The 20907-nt window shown below is 37.0% G+C and overlaps 2 protein-coding genes across 14 annotated transcripts in view; one reads left to right on the top strand and one right to left on the bottom strand.

Moving 5' to 3' along the window:
• The window catches only part of map4k3a (mitogen-activated protein kinase kinase kinase kinase 3a), a 94506-nt gene extending 88726 nt beyond the window's left edge, over positions 1-5780 (bottom strand). For all 11 annotated transcript variants that reach the window (XM_052568514.1, XM_052568522.1, XM_052568515.1 and 8 more), the window contains exon 1: positions 5631-5780. In XM_052568514.1, the coding sequence (XP_052424474.1) occupies positions 5631-5726 (96 nt within the window). In that variant the 5' untranslated portion in view covers positions 5727-5780. The remainder of the gene's footprint in view (positions 1-5630) is intronic.
• A 127-nt stretch (positions 5781-5907) lies between these two features.
• On the top strand, positions 5908-20636 carry tmem178a (transmembrane protein 178a). 3 transcript variants are annotated; one of them, XM_052568527.1, is made up of 6 exons: positions 5908-6102; positions 6753-6814; positions 7748-8690; positions 15321-15434; positions 16219-16356; positions 19320-20636. In XM_052568527.1, the coding sequence occupies exons 3-6, from the start codon at positions 8279-8281 to the stop codon at positions 19559-19561; spliced, it is 906 nt and encodes a 301-aa protein (XP_052424487.1). In that variant the 5' UTR covers positions 5908-6102; positions 6753-6814; positions 7748-8278; the 3' UTR covers positions 19562-20636. The 3 variants fall into 3 exon arrangements, with proteins under 3 accessions (XP_052424487.1, XP_052424486.1, XP_052424488.1); XM_052568526.1 differs by having other exon boundaries at positions 6910-8690; XM_052568528.1 differs by lacking the exons at positions 5908-6102; positions 6753-6814; positions 7748-8690 and adding an exon at positions 13264-15236.
• Positions 20637-20907: the final 271 nt, after the last annotated feature.

Genomic DNA, 20907 nt, shown 5'->3' with positions numbered 1-20907 from the left:
AAAACTAAAGAGAAAAGGTACACAAATGCTTCATAAAACTAAAAAGCAACTCGCAGAAAGGGAACTGACCAAGGAAAAGCACTGCCAAAATCTGTAAATGAATATTTGCTGAATATTTGGTCATACTTTACTTCAGGGAGCAATTCTAACTATTAATTAAATAATAAATATGAATTTTGCCTAAAAAAAAATCTGCTGCTTAATTAGTAAGGTAGTTGTTTAGTTCAGTTATGGGATAGGATTAAAAGACCTAAAATATGCTCATGCAGAATAATGCATTAATATGTGATTTATAAGCATTCATGCAATGCATACTAATAAACAACTAGTTAATAGAGAGAAATGGTCCCTAAAGTGTTACCAAATATTTGATAAAGATGACACCATTTAGAGAACAGAATGGTCTATGTGTTTTTTTTTTCTTTAATTCAGCAAGGATCCATTAAATTAACTAAAATTAACAGTAAAGGCTTTTATATTGTCACAAAAAATATAAATTTCAAATAAATGCTGTTCTTTCTATTTTCTATGCATCAAATGATTATATATAAAAAAGTATCACGTTTTCCCCCAAAAAAAGCGAAGCAGCACAACTGTTTTCAACATTGATTGACGATTATAATATGAAATGTTTCTTGAGATCCAAATCAGCATATCAGAATGATTTCTAAAGGAACATGTGACAATAATGAAAATTCAGCTTTGCATCAATGAAAATATATTTAAACTATTTATAAAAAGACTCAACATGTAAGAAAAAGAAAATGAATCAACCATATCAGCAAGGTAAATAAAATAATTGCTCGATTTAGGTATAGTGATAGCCTACTTGGCTCAATTTATTTCAGTGCGATAATCAATATTAGACTGTTCCAGGTAATTCCACATATATCTTATTTATCTGAGCATGTTTAAATAGCCAGGACTATTGAAAGTCAGAGATTGTGAGTATGTCCCTAAACTAGCCGATACCAATCTCAGAAGCATGATAGTATTACAGGATGGAGCAGTGCCCAGCTGTTGAAACAGGTGAATAATTAATGATAATTTTTTCCCGACAAAGTCAATTCAGAAATGCCCTCACATCAGAGTGGGGCTATGCACATAGGGCACACATATCACGGAAACTCTATCATCTTGAATTTCATCTTGTCAGAATGTTTTCACAAATGCACGATGCAAGCCACTTGGAGAACCATCTTTCTGTGTAAACTGTGTGATTGAAGGGGACTATTGCAATCAGGAGTGACAGGATGACTGTTTGTCGTCTTTAAGGGCAACACGAGACTTCCTGGGTGTGAAGAATGAAAGAGATTAACTGAATAAAGAAAACATTGTGAATTTAAGCCACAATAAAACCTTCCAGTCAGGTCAAACCAAGACATGGGATGGATGTTTCGTGCATGTAGACAGGAAATCCCACTGAGAAGAAAAACTGTGAGCTAATATGATTTGATTTCACCAAATGATGTGCATGCAACAACATTAGATTCTTGTTCATTCTTCAAAACGTAAGTGAAATCAAACCTCTCAGGCCAAAAATAAACAGATTTTGTTCTGCTGACAAGAACTAACATCTCGCTTTTAGTTCTATCCGATGCACTTTAGTGTCTGGAACAAAATAACCTGCATTCAGACCAGCAGAGAGTCAGAACTACTGTTCAGACTGACCTGGCCTTTTTGAGCAAAATCATGTCGTGAGAAACCAAGCTTCCCGCAAGAGAAAGAAATCTGTGTCTGTAAAGGAGGCCATAAGCACATTAGAAGTCACAAACAGGCAGTGTCGTGCGAGAGATTTGCTTACACAATCATCTTTCCACAGCAACCTTCTGAAAGAGAAGCAATCAATTCTGCCTCAACTCGATCACAATGCATTACACCTCACGTGATAACTTACACTAGCGTTCATTCTTTTACCGATAATGTTCTCACTCTCACACATACACAGCTTTCTGTCACTCGCTGGCGACTCCACAGACCATAGATGTAAAAATGGAATCAATACAAAACCACTCGAATGCAAGCAAGCCACAGAACTATCAAAATAGCATCACCAACGCTTGACACAAAGCCAATATAAACTGATCACACTGTGTAATTAGTCATCTCCTTACCCTTAATGCAGCAGGCTTTTTGTTCAATACTTACTTTCTTTGCTAAATCAATACTTTACATCTCTGTATGCTTTCAAGCCCTTTAAAATCCATCAGGAGCATGTTGTTACATTTACTTCAAACTGTTAAGGAAAACATGCAGACCCAGAAGACAAACAAACCTGGAGAAACACCTGTTGAAAACGGTGTGGTGTAGAAATCAGCAAACAGCGCTAAAGCTAATATCCTGTCTATGGAAGTGTATGGGTAGCAATATTCAATTTGGGATGTAATATGCAAAATGACAATGCAGTATGTAAAATGACAATGCATTTCTCTATTTACATTTACATTTTCCAGCATATTTGTGCAACGTTTGGTGCAAAATGAAAATGAAAATGAAATTACATAATTTGAATTTGCCATTTCATACACCAGTTTTAATATGTAAAATGAAAACTAATTTTAACGCTTTATAAGTTGCAAAATTAAAATGAAAATGTATTACAGAAATGATTAGATATGTATAACATGTTCAAGCAAAAACTGTGGCAAAATGATCATTTAAATGCTAGTTTTCTGCATTAACACTTGCATTTTCATTCAATGTCCCGCAATGAATGTAGCAAAATTCAATGTGCACATTGAAAATGCATTCCGAGCCGATCACGTGTCCGCCCCCTCCCGCTATGTCAATCACTGGGTGAACAAGGCGGGGCTAGCAGAAGGTAAGAGACTCAAATCTCAAGAAGAGGATTCAAGTGAGAGAACATAGACAGGACAGTTGGTCCGTGTACGTTTTGATCATTTCGGTTTATGGCTTCAATATTTCATTTGCACTTGTGGGCGGAGCTAAAACGCTGCTTTCATCTGATTGGTCGAATCGCCCCACGTTCAGCTTGGTCTTTTCATTCTTTCAGACAGAATAAGAGTCAGTGCGAGTGAAGCACTGTAATGTCTGAAACCACTGCTCACTGTTAATTAGCATAATATTTGAAGCAGATGTAGCTGGACATATAATTCGTGCCTTCCATACCTGTCTGCTTTGAATGAACTGGGGTTTGTGTAAATGAATGAAGGGATAGTTCAACCCCACAAGAATTCTGCACGATTTTATTTCTTCAGCGTAACACAAGACGACATTGAAAAATGTCTCTGTGATTATTTTTTGTCCATACAGTGAAAGTCAGTTAGGTCCAAATGTTGCTTTGCAGCCCACTGATTTTCAATGTATGGACAAAAATTGTTAGAAATATTCTACAAAAAAAAAAAAAACTTTTGTGTGTGTGTGTGTGTGTGTTCCACAGAAGAAAGAAAGTTGTAAAGTTTGGAATGACTTGAAGGTGAATTAATAATGACGGAATTTCCATTTTGGGTGAACTCTCTCTTTAAAGTTGAGAAACTTTTGTACAAGTATCGGTTAACTTCACTGGAGAGTCTGTCATTTTCATTTGTAGATAAGGTTATGCCACTTTGATTAAGAATTATGAGGTCAAAAAAGAGAAACATGATGAATTGTACATAATAAGACCAATAACATGCATATCGATTTTTCATGAGGTGAATTTCCATGCCAACTTTAACTTTGTCATCATTGTGATTAAAAGCCTTAAACATCTGGACATTATTTGGTAAATTATCATCTTTTATCACCAATATCATTTGAATTCGACATTTATTTATGTACATGTATATACAAGAGTCCATTCAAATTTGTTGCAAACACCCTAAAAAAATAATTATTAACACACAAATTCTGATCTGATCTTTACACTAAACCACCACAGACACTGAGGAGGCCACTACCCACCAATATTCAGAAAAGTGGGTTTCTCACACAATGACCATCTCCTGGAATCTACAATATTCTGTTAATTTATAGATTACTGTTGCTTATCGAAGAAAAACACCCAAGTACTGTAAATAACTGCGAAGCTTAACTCCATCAATCAATGCTGTTAAACCAGACAATAGCCAACATAATCCGTTATCTGTTATCTAAAATCCATCCAATCAGCATAAACAGAATTGTACTTATCTTTTATATAATCCTATAACATGCTCTTTCAGATAATACACTGCTATTCTTCTGACAAGTACGACATGCTGATTTTATGCTGAAGATGAGACGAATGCAGACTAAATACATTCATGTAATAAGTTGGCCATGTGCAACCCTTGACTGACAGGTGAAAGGCTTGCAGGGTTACACTGACCTACTGCTAAAGATTTACTCAGATAAAGCAGAGGATAATCCAGCACATTTCACACCACTTGTAACATCTCTCAAGTTAACCGCTTTGGACAACAGCATCTAGCCAGCTGTCACCAAACTGATCTATCTGCAGTGTTTGGGTAAGTTTCAGTGACAACCACAAACTTAAGCAGATATATCATTGTTACAAGGCCTTCCTCAAATATTTGTCATGTCTTGCACATTTCTGAAGAGTGACACTGAAACAAAACCACACAATAAATTTATTCAGTCACACTCATTCTGAGGTGCAAGAAACTGGGAATAAACTCAGATAAGTTAACATGAAATCATGTAAAATGTGTAAATATTTATTGCAATGAAAGTGTGTAATTGCATGTCTTAACCACATAATGTTTACAGAGTTTGGAAGAACAGTGTTTTGATGCTATTGTGGTGAGTAGTGGTCGACCGATTTATCACCAAGGCCGATATATCGGTCATCATTTGTTCAGGCAGAATGAAAGCTTCTGTCACCATTCACTTTCATTGAAACAACAAAAATGTATGATGACAGAGTTTGTCTCCTTTTATACAGTTTAAGAATTAAATGATGGTCAGTACGTGGAGGTACTACATCCACCATATTGTCAAGTGATTTTTGTGCTTCACTGAAATCATTAGACACAATTAGGGTACATTCCACTTAAAGTTTTATGAATACTATGAATTCAGAGACCACTTTTTTCACACAGGCCTACTGCTTTTAATCTACTAATTAGGAAACAGTGATTACTTCAGATGCAACATATGGTTTTGTTCTTATTTGTTGCAATAGTACCAGTAAATTATGTACCTCCTGGCCTAAATACATTTTGTTCAAATAGTAAATAGTGTAAGTTCAAATTTGGTCAAAAGTAAATATATAACTGCAGTTTTTAATTTGTAGTAGTAACTCCAAAAACTGCATGACAGGTCCGGTCATGTGATATAAACATGGCAGTGCCCATGAGGGACCCACTCCATGCAGAATAAATCAGGTTTTACTAGAGGATTTATTGTTTTTTTTAGTCTTCATATTATATGAGTGTACATCATTTTAATTATATTTCTTCATAGTGCGATCAGTGTAAAAAATATTAATTCGCAAAAAAAATACTGTGTACACCTTTAAGTGATCAGTGTCCTGGTCCAGTTCAGAGAAGTAATCTTTATGACTGCGTATCTAAAACATTTAAACCTCTTATATGCCTCACATTAGATTTATTCTAAAGATCGGACCCTATAAATGTGGACTGCACAGTGCAAAACACGGGCCTTGTTTGTAGAAAACACATTTTTACCTTGTAAACATCCCCGTAGGTCCCGCTGCCTATCCTCTGGATAAGCTCGAAATCCTCTTGCGGATTTCGCCTGGACAGATCGAAACTAGAGTTCATCTTGGGGACTCCGGCCTCTGACTATCAATGATAGATTTGCTGGGGGCCCTGACACGGACACAAAGAGAAAAACTGGAAAAAATAAACATACGGCGTCAGGAGGGAATCTCACTCTCAGTACTTGACTGTAACTTTAACATGGCTTCCCGTGAGCTCCAGTGCGCATGCGCCGCGCTCGCCTCGAAGAGCGGAGAATGACTGGAATGGGAGGATGATGAAGAGAGGAGGAGGATGGGTTTGGGTCAGATGACCACAGGCGCACCAGAAGCTAACCTGCTTCTGAGGAATATTTAGCACAAAACAAAACTGAAATAATTCGTGTGGTCTATTAGAACAGCATGCTCATCAGTTCATTTTCTTGTTTTGAAGTATGATGGTGAGTGACATTGGTTTTATACTTCGTCTTGATTTGATATATATTTAATGGTAGTCCTACAGTGCAGAGTGAACTTTTAATTAAAAAGATACACTATTGATTTACCATATAAATTTAGAATCATTCTAGTCGGTTGATTCATTTATAACAGTGTTAACCTGACTTAATTTATCAGAAGCAGAAGTTTATTTTTTCACTGACTTTAAAGAAGTAACAATGACTTCACTTGAAAAGACAAAACTCATAAAAAGTGAAGTCTTTTAAACAGAAACCAAATTAAAATGTTTTTTAAAAATATTATTTATTTATTTATTTATCAATTTTAATGATCTTAAACATTCATTTGCTGTTGTTTAACATTTTTGTTTTATTTATTCTTTTTTTTTTCTAGACTACTGTTATTTTCTGGTTTGTATGTAATGATAACATTGATGGGTTGTGGTTTTCTACATGAATTTTCTTTATTTTGGGAGTTACACAAGGCAGTTTGAGGTCTGTTTTCTCACATATATCTCTCCAGATATGTGACAAAACACAGACAGTTGACAAATTAACAGTTGTCAGGATTCTCCATGTGGTTGTGAGTTACAAAACAGTCTCATACTTCTTTTCTCCATCTCCATCTTCTTTTCTTCCATCTTCTCTTTCAGCTCAGACAGGATTGTGATTCAGTGCTATTTATTTCCGAATCACAGAGGAGTGTGTGCCAAGAGTGAGCTTCTGAACACATTTGTACTTACACCATGTGGTTGTTATAAGGTTTTATGAGCTAGGACTGTTCAGTCTAATTTATTTCTCAAATGCTAGGCACACATCCAGGATGCAAATTATTGACAGATTATTAAAGCATCCACTGGCACAGATCAAGGTCTCAGCATGATGGCAGTTATCAAACAACCAACGCACACACAGCTGGCCTGTCTGTATAGCTTAGAGAAGTATTATTTCCTGGCTGTTCTAGATGTGTTTTCCAATCCATTGTTCAGGTTTTTATTCAATTACCATAATTTTATTCATTTTCCTTTCTTCTGTATGTTTTATACAGTATTTTAAATTGCTTATCAATTTCTTAATATTTATAAAAAAATATATAATTGGTTTTAGACCGATAGATAGATAGATAGATAGATAGATAGATAGATAGATAGATAGATGGATGCTCTATCTATTTACAGTGTAATGATTTATTTATTACTGTAAATAATATATTTATTTAATATGTGCACTGTATTATGTAAAATGGCAAAACTTGCACTGATCCATACATCAGATATACATATAAATGTCCTATATTTTGACCTTGTTATGAAACAATACATTATACATAATACGTTACAATTTTTGGTCTGATGTTCTGGTCTGACATTAATGCATGCATATAATGTATAAAAGCGTACATATTTTGCCCTGTTATGATAAGCCACTTTTGTTAAGGTTTACAATTACATTTTAATTTCATTACTAGGTTCATTACACTTTAAAACGTAAATAAAATAAACCTTTTGTATAATTTGTTTAAATCTATTTTTACATTTGTGATTTTCTACTTGGTACACAAGGTTTAAAATTAATTTGAAAATATGTTATTTTTTTATCATAACAGACATAACTGACCCATAAAAACCTTTGTTTGTTACTACACTAGAACGCATTTCAGCAGAAGATTTTGCAGTCTAATGAAGTTCCTGCGATGTTTCCCCCCTTCTGCTGCATTGATGTTTGGCTGGTCAAACTGTAGTCATCATCATCATAACAGTTCAGTCGCGCGCTCGCAGGAAACCGCCTAGCCTGTCTCCTTGACACACCCTTAGCTATTGTTGGCACAGTACGCGCGCGACAACCTTGACATTCCCACACGCGCGTTCAGTTGCACGGGGATATCTTGTGCTACGTGGAGGCATCATCCTTCTCAGGAAAAAGGAAAGAAGTACATGCAGCTACTGCGGATAAAAGAAGATGCACAAACGCCGAACAGAGTGCAGGTAGCCTAAACACGCACGCACGGCCATCGCGCATCCCCATGTAGATGCCCACAGTACCGTACGCGCAAACACACTCCGCTCATCTACCTGTAATGACAGATCGCTGCTCAAAGCCGTGCATTGTCCCGGGAAACGGCGAGGAAAGTACGCTTCATGTGAGAGATGACTGAGTGAGCTGCGCGGATGTTGGAGACATGGAGAAACGGGCTCTTGTAACGGCGATCAGCTTGTCCATGAGCCTGCTCGCGCTCATGCTGCTGGTCACGGCGATCTTTACCGACCACTGGTACGAAACCGACACCAGGAGACACAAGGAGAACTGCGACCAATACGGGTCGGAGTCCAACGACCAGAAAAACAGGGAGATGCCCATCTATCACCTGCCTTTGGTGGACAGCGGGAATGCGAAGCGCAACCTGGCTCTCATGAAGCCCATCCATGTAGGGAGTCGAGAGGAGGAACTGCTGGAGAACTGGAGAGCGATTTTGGGCATGGGCATTTTGGAGACGGAGTGCGGGCGCCCGCTTTTCTCCACCTATTCTGGACTTTGGAGGAAATGCTACTTCCATGGAATGGACATGGATATTGACAAGCTCATTTTGAAGGGTAAGACCAGAATGGAAAGTTGATTTCAACGCAAAACACATTACACAGAGCTGTAACGTTTGCTTAGCTGTGGTTAGGATGAGAACCGGTTCTATGGAGTTAGAATTGTGTCTTTATTACATGCGAGAAAATAAAAGATCTGAGAGAAAAAAAAAGTTTGAGAGAAAAAGTTATCACACTGATAACAAAAAAACATTTCATGAGAGAAAAAAGAATATTTGAGAGAAAAAGTTTTCATGCCAATAGCAAAAAATAATAATATTTGAGACTAAAAAAAGTTTTGAGAGAAAGTATTTTCTCATAGAACATAAAAAATATACATTTGAAATTTTTTAAATTATTTCTGATAAAAAAAATCTCTCTCAAAATACTTTGAAAAAAACTCTCAAATATATATTTTTTGCTATCAGTGTGAAAATATTTTCTCTAAAAAAAAAAAGTGTTTCTCTCGAAACGCTTTTCTTTGCTCTTGATGCAATTTCTTGCTCTCGTGTCAGGATTTTGCTTTCACTGTGAGAATTGTGTCATGGGCGGGGCCACGTTCCTATTGGCCAGTCGGGTGAGCATCGTCTTGTCTTGGGAGTCGAACTGAATCATTACCCCATTGTTCGGTTCACCTGCATAGATGCCGCCTCTGCCTTATGGCTAGTTAAGTTGAGCACGGACACTCCAATGTTTGGGTAAGATGATGACACACAGCTGGCTGAGCAAGTTCAGTATCAATGAAGATTAAACATTAAAAAATAGCACTCATATTCATGAATTTATGTGTATTATATTATTTGCTTGCTAATCGCCAGTGCTTTAAGTGGCCCAAAAGAGGTGCCGGTACTCTATTATAGCATATATATTATATATATATATATATATATATATATATATATATATATATATATATATATATATATATATATATATATATATATGTTTTTTTTTATGACTCCCCTCATCCCCATTGTAAAAAGAAAAAAACATAAAAAAACAATGACAGTTGTAACAGTGCATAAATCAGACCTTAACTCTAATGAGCTTAAACTTATTTTTGTACACAGTGCCCGAACTGTCAATCACTCCTGTACACGCGTGCATCACTGACTGTCCTCATCGCAGCTGCAGCTGCAGCAACTTGCGCTCTCTTCATCGAGCTTTAAAACAAAAAGGGGACAAAACGGTCGTATTGTCTTCGTGCATATGGATTAATCAGATAAATAAATAAATAAATTCGTGCCTAGCCACCTACGGTATTTTTGTTTAGAACTTAGAGAAAAGATGCTGCAGCCAATGAGCAGCCGGCGGGGGCTGGTTGCAGGATGACTCAACCTCCGCAGACAGTTTTTAATGTTTATCAGACAATAACTACTCAAGATTTTGCTTTAGTATAATTTTCGGGACAATTAGGGCCAGATTCGGGATTCTGGACAACAGTTTAGATTTCGGTACTGTCCCGAATTTTTCGGGATGTCTGGTCACCCTTCCTGAAAGAGCTGCTGCATTACTTCATTAGCTTGCGTCTGACCTGCAACGCTATCACACAGACTAGATAAAGAGTCAGCAAACGAGTCATTTGATTCTGACCGTGCTGTTCTTATTAGTGATGGGATTTATGGCTCTTTGAGGGGATCCGGATCATCGCGATCCGTTCCTTTCAAAGAGCCGTTCAAAAGAATGGCTCTTTTGGCTCTTTTTAAATATTTAGTCAGTTTTAAGAAGCCAGCTTGGGAGCATCTCAGTTTATCCTGGAAATAATCACTGGGAGGTATTATGAGGTGAGGTTTGTAGTCAAATAATTAAAGCTCAGATATCACACACCAATATCTGAGTTTGAATTATTCTGAAATATTGATTATTACCTCATTTCTCATGTGTCGACTATATTCCATAGGGTTGCACAAATCCCTCTGCTTAGACAGTGACATCATTATTTTGATTTACCTTTAGTACAAAGTGTGTGTGTGTGTGTGTGTGTGTGTGTGTGTGTGTGTGTGTGTGTGTGTGTGTGTGTAAAACTACGTTGACTTATGTTATTCATACAATACCTACTCACAAATAAACATAAAAAACGAAGCCGGCTGCAATGAATTTCTGTGCAAAACAGCTTTTACTACAAACACTTCCACACAAGAACATTGTTATCACACAAGAACATTTTGATAGAAAACTAATTTTTTTTTTAAATTAGATAAAATTAGAATAAATAAAATGGAAATGTCTACATACTACATACTATTACTACTGTAAACTTTGCAAATAGGACATCAGCCCCTTCAAGTCAATGAACAATAACAAAGTGGGCTGCAATGAATGTCTGTGGAAAACAGCTTTTAGTGAAAAATTTCTATACAAGTAGAGTATCACAAAAGAACATTTTTAATGATTTTAAAATAAGTTTTAAATGAACACAAAATGCAATGTAAATGCATGCACAACTAATAACTAATATCATCACGCTATAAAGGGTTGGCCTGCGCTGGGTGCGCCCCTCCCCCTATAACTGTTCTGTCTCCTGGAGGAGCTCATTTGTATGAATCTGTGTGAAACACGCATAGGAAAAAAGAACGATAGAAAGAACGGCTCCTCTCCAGTCGCGACTCGGCTCCCATCGTTCATGTTTATGAGCCGTTCAAAAGAATCGGTTCGTTCGCGAACGTCACAACTCTAGTTCTTATAATAATCAGAGTCTGAAGCCAGGAGAGCATAGGTGTTGTTCACTGACTTTAAACATTACAGAACTGAGCTAGCGCGTATCACACGTTTTCTCCGGCCACGCTGAGTTGTAATTGACAGCGGGAAAAGCGACGCAATTGCATGCGCGTTTCACTAGTGAAACTCTAGGGTTTATGGTTAATATAGTCTCTGCACTCGGTGAGACGAATTATGAAGCTTGCATTGTGAAGGGCGCTCTGAAAAGCGGCAGCGCAGGCAAAAGATTAAAGCCTATATTAAAACAGATGTCCAAATGAGCGTACCGGTACGCTACAAGCACGTTCTGGGCGCACGGAGAGGTGGTGGTACGCTCAAGAGCTATATTTGGAAGTGGCGGTACTGAGTACCGGTGTGTACCCGCCCACTTAAAGCACTGCTAATCGCTAGTAAAGCTAACCAGCCATCATGCTAGGTAAACTTGCAAACTCACCTGGTTTATACTGTTTAAATCAAATGCCAAATTAATGTTTTGATTTAGATAGTTTCACGCCTTATTTAGATGTTGTCACACAGTTCGGGCACTGTGAACAAAAATAAGTTTAAGCTCATTAGAGTTAAGGTCTGATTTATGCACTGTTACAACTGTCATTGTTTTTTTATGTTTTTTTCTTTTTACAATGGGGATGAGGGGAGTCATAAAAAAAAAACATATATATATATATGCTATAATAGAGTACCGGCACCTCTTTTGGGCCACTTAAAGCACTATTTTTTAATGTTTAATCTTCAGTGATACTGAACTTGCTCAGCCAGCTGTGTGTCATCATCTTACCCAAACATTGGAGTGTCCGTGCTCAACTTAACTAGCCATAAGGCAGAGGCGGCATCTATGCAGGTGAACCGAACAATGGTGTAATGATTCAGTTCGACTCCCAAGACAAGACGATGCTCACCCGACTGGCCAATAGGAACGTGGCCCCGCCCATGACACAATTCTCACAGTGAAAGCAAAATCCTGACACGAGAGCAAGAAATTGCATCAAGAGCAAAGAAAAGCGTTTCGAGAGAAACACTTTTTTTTTAGAGAAAATATTTTCACACTGATAGCAAAAAATATATATTTGAGAGTTTTTTTCAAAGTATTTTGAGAGAGATTTTTTTTTCTCAGAAATAATTTAAAACATTTCAAATGTATATTTTTTTATGTTCTATGAGAAAATACTTTCTCTCAAAACTTTTTTTAGTCTCAAATATTATTATTTTTTGCTATTGGCATGAAAACTTTTTCTCTCAAATATTCTTTTTTCTCTCATGAAATGTTTTTTTGCTATCAGTGTGATAACTTTTTCTCTCAAACTTTTTTTTTCTCTCAGATCTTTTATTTTCTCGCATGTAATAAAGACACAATTCTAACTCCATACGGTTCCTTTTTTCTTTTCTTTTTTTTTTCGAAAATACCAGAACAGAACGACTTTGTAGTTCATTTCTTGTTATGGTTCTTAAACGTGTATTCTTTCCTCGTCTACTAAAAACAGCGTTCCCTGCACTGAATCTCCAGCGCGAACACACAAGCGCGACTAGACTAGTCCAATTCTCGAACGGAATGACGCTTGGTCGGTTCTTTTTAGTTAACTCAAAACGATAGGGTGCCTGCCTATAATGCAGTCCGATTCCGAGCGAATGATTCAATTGAGCCTGCTATCATATCAGTGTGTGATAGGCTATTCAGCGAGACCGGAGTAGCCAGGTTCTTTTCAGTGAATCAAAACATTTATAAATCAATCGGAGGTTTTAACCCGCTACTGTTACTCAAGACTCGTGAGACTTAAATCAATGCAGCTTGGTTGTTAAATGATATGATGCATTTATTCCGAATCTTGTTCTGGAAACTGGTATTTAAATTCATGTTTATTTATTTTTATTTTATTTTTATTTTTTATTTTGGCTGTGAAGCCTAGTAAGGACTGCTTTGCCTAATTACTAAAGATAAAAAAAAAACTCTGGGTAAACAGACGTGTTGCAATAACTTTATTTTATTTAATTTTGAATTGCTAACTTATCTTATAAATATACAAATGGTTAATTGAAGTGTTAAGGAATCGACACAGAACATATATCGCTAGTTCTGTCTGTTTGACAGATTCTGTTAAATGTGTAGACTTGGGATTTATGAGCGATGATGATGATGATGATGATGATGATGATGATAAAGATGATTATGGTGATTATGATGATGATGGTCTCTATGGTGTTTTGCGTCAAAAACATAGGTGAGTGTGGATGAATATTTAGCTTATGCAGACTCGTTTCCTGGAAGAAATATCGATTTAATCCTTTTTGTTCTGACACTTATCCGAACTTAAGCTTAATGGACTTTTTTGCTGACACCAGTGCCAGCCATTTTTTTTCTCTCTCTCTCTCTTGACCTGTTTATTTTACTGCAAAGGCACTTTCTGCAAATCAATTTCATGCATGATGGATCTCAACAGAACAAAACTTTAATAAATTGCCAACCAAGCCAGCTGTTCTGCAAAAGTTCCCCATGAAAGACATGAAAGTCTCAAGGTGAAAAAAGGCACAGGAAATGAGTGATGATTCATAGTCAATACAGATTACAGAGATCTGATCATGTCAGGATTAAAAGCGGAAGCTGTGTGCCACCTTGCATTTAAATCAAGCCCAAAGTCACACAGATCACTTGACCTTCAGCACCCAGGCGTTGATTTGTGACACAACCTATTACCGTGAGTCCCCGAATCAGCCCATCAAAGAAGAGAGGCACTCTAAAGAGCTTCTCATCAGATCACAATGAAATTAGCTCAGGCTGAGTGCACCATAGCAACCGGAAGATCAAATTCCTCTTTAAAATTTTTGACTTTTAGATGTATCAATAAGAGTATACTATAGAGTAAAATGTATTCAATTTAATAACAATATTACATCGATGATTATATATATTTACAATCTTTTACAGTATCCGAACATGCATTTACACATCAACAAGTCACAATGTGTATAGATGTGTATAAATTTAGGCAGTTTGCAGAAACTTAAATCAAAGCAAGTTTCACTGCAATCACACATTTTACCAGCTCATTCATTCCCTGAGAATTGAACCCACGGCGGTGGTGTTGCTAGCACCATGTGCTAACATTTAGGTCCTATTTTACAGTGTTCTAAGAGTCATGGAATCCCTGAAAATACATGTTTCGTTAACTTTAAATTACATATTAAATTCACTGTGACGGTTTGAATTCTGTAAAATAAGTTTGCATCTCTGGATTCTAGCATGAACATAGACAAACGATGGAAGACGATAGATAGATACAGAAGAAGTGCACATAGCCTTTTTTTCTTTGAGGTTTCTCATTGGCTTGGCTGTGAATTAAAATGCACTCAATTCAAAGAAGGCACATTTCAGTTTCACCCACACATTTCTTAGCTACTGATAGGATCTAGCCAGACTGAATTCATTTTTCAGAGTGAATGAAATGCAATGCAGCTGACCGCATCTCCACGTTATGATTCCAGACAGTGTATTTTTTTTTTCTTTTTTTTTTTACATAACTATCCATCTCAGGCTTGCTGCATAATCACTGTGGTCTCAACACAGCTCTCAGAATTAGCTCACAACGCCAGCCAAATCTGTGTGGTGCGGTGTGAACCCAGGCGGAAATAATGACAGAAGGTGACTCTGTCGGAGAAGGGCGGGTGTTTCAGCAATGCTTGGCTTTATACTCGTTCTTGGCACAGTGCTGGAACGTCCAGGAAAAGACAAACAAAACAAATGAGAGTGGCAGAGATTAGTGCAAACATATAACAGCAACAAGATTGCAAGAATATTAAGCAACTTTTATGAACAACGAGCACCACATGCCAGAAGGTTTGGGTGGGATTTCATTGGTAAGCTCTTTGCAAAGCTGTATTTGAAGGGTAGAGTTTGTCCTTCAGTCATGCATGTTAAATCAATGTGTGATCCCTGTGCAGGTATTGCAGACCGATGCACATCTGTCAAGTACCATTTCTCCCAACCCATTAGACTCAGGAACATCCCTCTCAACCTGACAAGGACCATACAGCAGGACGAGTGGCACCTCTTACGTAAGTCGTCCGAAGCTTCTCCAGCTCTTGATATGCATTGAATATTAAGCTGTGCATGCAAGCTGGAGTTAAGTGTGCCTTGCATAGCGAAAACCATGCAGTGCAATACCATGTAAAAATGTCACCTGCCATATAAATATTTGTTTTGACAATCATTTGATTGTCATTATGATCCTAAAATCAAGTGTAACAAATACAAGTGTGATGTTACTAAAGTCTGTACTGACTAAAATATTTTCAAGCACTTTGATTCTCTTAAATTATAAGATCATTAAATTCTATTATCCATTAAACCAATAAGAATACAGCTCATGTGTTTTGTGCTAATGCGGTTATTGCTTGTCTTGTCATGAATATATAATCATAACCTTTTCTTGCATCTCCATGAGATGATTATGTGCCCCATGGTACTGTTTTGTGTATACAACCTTGGTCAAATGTCATTTTCTGTTGGAAGGAATGTTATTAGCTCTTATGATGTTATAACTTAGCAATTCTTGAGGGAGCCTGCAAGCCTTAATTACAGCCCTCGTTAAAATGCCTCCTAATTAAGCTTTTCTTCCCCCATGCATGTATCCCAATCAGATTTTATAATGTGATAAGTTAAACGTACTGAATCAATATCTGCAATCAGCAGCTCCGAAACTTCTTTATGCATGGAGTCATGAGCGATTACTGAGCTCAGTGAAAGTTCCTAAAGATAAGGTGTTACCCATAGCTGTATAGTGTTGTTGGCTAAGTGGGTGGTAGTCATGGAAACAGTGTGTTTTTCCACGGTGTTCAGATCTGCGGCGCATCACAGCGGGGTTCTTGGGCATGGCTGCTGCCGTGATGCTGTGTGGAAGCATTGTGGCCGCCGTGGGATTTTTCTGGGAGGAGAGCCTCACCCAGCATGTTTCTGGACTCCTCTTCCTTATGGCAGGTACACAGTTCTGCTTATTCGCTTTTATTATCTAACTTTCTCTTCGTTTTTGCTCAGCTACTTGTTACTCTTTTCGCCCAGTAGCACACACTTTCTCGTAGGTGGTTCTCTTTCCTTTCCAAGTTGTTTTCTACCTTGTGTATTCTCCCACGTCTTGTCTATTTATCCGTTCATCTCCTTCTGTCTTATACTTCTTGTCTTGCTTATATATATATCTATATATGTGTGTGTGTGTGTGTGTGTATTTCACTCAAATTGTGTTAGGGTTATGCTTAGTTCTTGTTCTGTTTTCTCTGTTTTCAGTTCACCTGTTTCCCGTGACCTTGTTTTACTCATAATTATCATTTCGTTCACCTGTGTTTGATTAATAAACTCATTAGTTATTTTGTTTGCTCGCTTCAAATACTCTCAGTTTTCCCATATTTTCTTAATTAAAACGTGAATATTGGTTTTGCAACCGTTTGCCTTCGTCTGCCTTCCTTGGACACAACCGTAACAAATTGCTAGTAAATTTCACATGTAAATTATTAAAGAAAATGTATTATAGTGGGAATTTGTATAAAGTGAACAAATATTTCAAACAGATTAAAGTGCAAAAAACATATAAAAGCAATAGGTAAATCTTTTTGAGAAGGTTTCATTAGTTAACCTTAGTTAATGAATTTACATTAACAATGAGCAATAGTTACATTTGTTACAGAAGTTGTTATTCTTTGTTTAGGGTCCATTAAATAATACACTTACAACTTTTGATTTGAACAACGTTTTATTAAATGTTGAAATTAACTAAAATTAATAAATACTTTAGAATAATTTTTCATTGGCAGTTTAAGTGTGACCGAACAATAAAGAATCAAATCATTTGTAAACAATATCTAGGGCATGTTGTAATCCAGATTAAAACTTAAAAGTTTGAAAATAAATAGCCTATTTAGTCTAAGTATTCAGTGCTGTGATGAACACTAAATAGGGAGTGCAAATTTCTCAATGGCTGTTTAAACGTAGGGTAGGTGATTTGCTTCGAAAAATTTTTTGTTATGCTCGTTGAAAGTCTCTTGATAGCGCTCATTAAGTTAAGTGGCCTAAATGTATTTATATTTACATTTATTCATTTAGCAGATGCTTTTATCCAAAGTGAATTTACAATTGAGGACAATGGAAGAAATCAGAATCAACAGAAGTACAATGATATGCAAGTGCTATAACAAGTCTCAGTTAGCTTAACGCAGTACATGTAGCAAGGTTTTTTTTTAAATTATATAATAAATAAAAATAATTGATAGAATAGAAAAATATCTGTCTCTGGAATGCATAGGACCTAAAAAAACAACGTCCAATCAAAATGTTGCATCCGAACATTTAGATAGGCTCTCCTGCCTGCCTGTCAAATATGTATTTGCATACCTCTGAGCACTCTCTTTGCGCACACATGATACTGTAGGTCATCAGTGCATTCCAGCGATAGTGAAAGGCACTATTATTGTAATATTATGCTCTTTGTACTGTAATGTTTTCTCACCGGTGAATGAGACATGAAGAAATCTGACAGGGTTGCATTCAATCCTCCATCAACGCCGTCTCTTATCATATCGCAGGTTAGTCTCTGGTCTGCCTGAGCGCGTTTGTGTGTTTTGGGGGAAGTGTGGGTTTGCAGAGTGAGGGTGGGGATCTTGCTTTCAGAGCTAACTTGCTATCTCTAGCCTTTCCGAAACCGCCTACCTTTAGCTTTAAATCATTTAAATACTTTTCAGAAACAGAAAGTAGCGCAGCTGCTTTGTTTACAGAGTAACGGCTGCATTTCTGCTGTTCTATCAGCACCATCTGCTGTAAGAGAGTGAAAGTGCATTTTCACTCAGTGTATTCCACCATGCACTTCTCATCCGTGTTGGGTTTATTTACATCAGAGTGCGAATGCCTCTTTGATGCAGCATATAGTGGTGTTGTGCGTTTAAACTATATGGAAATTGGCACATGTCTAGAATGAATTCCAGACATACTGCATTTATTGTGTTGTTATATCGTTATTGTCAGGTGAAAGTACATTGTCAGTTGCGTCACTTCACTGCCATTAACAACTTCTCTCCGGTGGTCTCAAAGGGATAATATAGTGTTCATCAGAAGCACAGTTCTTTCACAAACGATTTTTCGTCTACTAACATGTAGGCTATTCATATTCAGGTACAGCTCCTTTTATGAATGAGTCATTGAATCATTCATTAAACAGATTAATTACACAAATTCAAATGACTCACTGCATCTGCCTACTACCACGGTATGGCTACTTTTCAGTCCGAATGATGCAAGGCTGCATATCTCGACTGCCATTTCATCACGCCCCATCAAAGGAGATCTTTATCTAAAGGATCTATAGTAGACAGTCTTTGTTTTGAATCCTTCATTTGAAGGATGTATCAGGGGTATGAAAATGAATTTGCACTGAGTTCATTCAGTTTCATTATGCAAAGCAGCCAAAAGGATGCAGCTTTCCGTTTAAGAAGCACCCATATAAAAATAATAAATCATTCGCTCATACATTTTGTTAAAAATTCAGATTCTTTCAGGAACTTCATGAAGTGTCCGACATTCCACACTTTTTTTTTTTTTTTTATTAAGTGCAATATCCAGGTAGGGCCTACTTGAAGAGCAGGTACTTTTTTTCCTTTTGGAATTTCCAGTGTGAACACTATCTGGATTTAAAAATGGCATAGTGCATACATATGCAAATTGGGACATCAAGTCATTGAATCATTAACAATTTATTTTTATTTTTTTCAAAAATACTAAATCATTCAGGGGAAAAAACAGCTACTTTGTGTTGCAGTATTAATGCTGTCTTTGATTAGAATGCTTGTGTTTTCAAACACATAGTGTATTACATGAGGTGCATTTTTTTTTTTTTTTTACTGATTCTCATTTGTTTATTATGCTAGATCAGTAACCTTAAACCTTCTTCTGTCCCACAGGAATCTTTTGCACAATCTCACTGTGCACCTACGCAGCCAGTGTCTCATACGACCTTTCCAGAAACCCTCCTTTCATCTACGGTCTGCCCAGTGATGTAGACCACGGGTACGGATGGTCCATCTTCTGCGCATGGGTCAGTCTGGGCCTAACAGTGGCATCAGGTTGCATCTGCACAACTTATCCATTCCTGAGCCGCACAAAGGCTCTTCGCTCCAAAACGGCAAGGGAGTCATCTGTATGAGCGCCCCTTGGTGTCCTGGAGGACTCAGCAAATCATTAATCAGCACTTGGCGCTTTAGTAAAAAGGATTCAAGTGGGACTTCATGCTGTATGGAGCTGTTTTGAATGTCTTGTAGATTTCAGATACCTTCGTTTTGGGCCCATGAGATGTATCAGTGTTAAACAGAACGAAAACTCTTGCATTTCCTGTGTGTCTTCTACACACATTTGCTTACACACACATGTAAAAAGCAAATTACACACGAATATACAGTATGTGTGAATATAATGAACAAAACCTTTGATTTGAAATGGGTATGTGTATGTTTGTGGGTCGTTGTGATGCAATCATTCTCTGGATCAGGGGAATATTCTACACGCTAAGGATCTGAGCCACAGTTTTTTATGCAAACCATCTGAAATTCAAATGATTGCGCTGATCACGGTCAATGTTATTTTTTTATAATGTGATTAAAGCATATTGGTTTCCCTACCACTTGCAAACGGATACAAGTTGACTAACCATTGGCTCAAGAGCTGACATGTCAAATGAAAATATCAAACAGCTAAATATTTCAATCAGGGATGAACAGGACGCTTCATGTCACCGAAGTCACCACATCAGACAAATGTATAAAGGCATGATTGCATATATATCACCTTTGGGTAACAGCTGGTGGCTGATATTCAAAAAGATTGAAAAATCAAAGAGACACAAGAAGTCTTGAGATCTAAGACATGGAAATGCAAATTTGTGATTGGATGAAATGTCTCTGAAGATTCAGGACTTGAACGTGGCTGTCACTAGCAGTGCAATCGTGATACGGCAGGATGTTTTAAGTGGATGCTCTCAAATCTACCCGTCTCGCTAATGAAAGGCCTCTCATGACATCACGTCATTGTTGAAAATACAAGTCCTTCAGTTCCACACGAAGCGACCAGGATTATATTAACTGCTGGATTCTGTTTTCCAAACTAAGCCAAAACAGTATCATATCCCTGAAACTGTACTGTTTGCCTCAAAACGTCTGTTGTGTTCCTGAAAGTGTATCATAAATAAAATATTATAATGATGAAATAAAGGTCTATGAAGAAACCATATTGTTTCGTGTGAACTTTTTGGGCTTAGGTTGATTTCACCTCTTGCTGTTGATATCTCCTCAATTATGCATGGTTCAAGAAAAGCAGTTTTTAAATTAGCAAAAACTGAAGTAAATAAATGATTAATGGATCTGAGTTGTTGATGATATCAACTTTTAAATTGAGGGCAGTGGTGCTGCAAGACCGGAAACAGTGATATTTTGAAGTATTAATGTATTATTATAAAAAAATTCTAGTTAAATTTTAGTTTTAGTCATTTATGAGCTT

The sequence above is a fragment of the Carassius gibelio genome, chromosome B11, assembly GCF_023724105.1.
Source record: "Carassius gibelio isolate Cgi1373 ecotype wild population from Czech Republic chromosome B11, carGib1.2-hapl.c, whole genome shotgun sequence".
In the NCBI taxonomy this organism is placed as follows: Eukaryota; Metazoa; Chordata; class Actinopteri; order Cypriniformes; family Cyprinidae; genus Carassius; species Carassius gibelio.
Note: the sequence above shows the minus strand (reverse complement) of the source record. Positions and strands in the feature narration are given on the sequence as shown.

Coding starts and splice junctions, on each gene's coding strand:
- tmem178a (XM_052568527.1), top strand. CDS start 8,279: ATGGAGAAACGGGCTCTTGTAACGGCGATCAGCTTGTCCATGAGCCTG. Junction 8,691..15,320: donor TGACAAGCTCATTTTGAAGG/GTAAGACCAGAA, acceptor ATCCCTGTGCAG/GTATTGCAGACCGATGCACA. Junction 16,357..19,319: donor ACTCCTCTTCCTTATGGCAG/GTACACAGTTCT, acceptor TCTGTCCCACAG/GAATCTTTTGCACAATCTCA.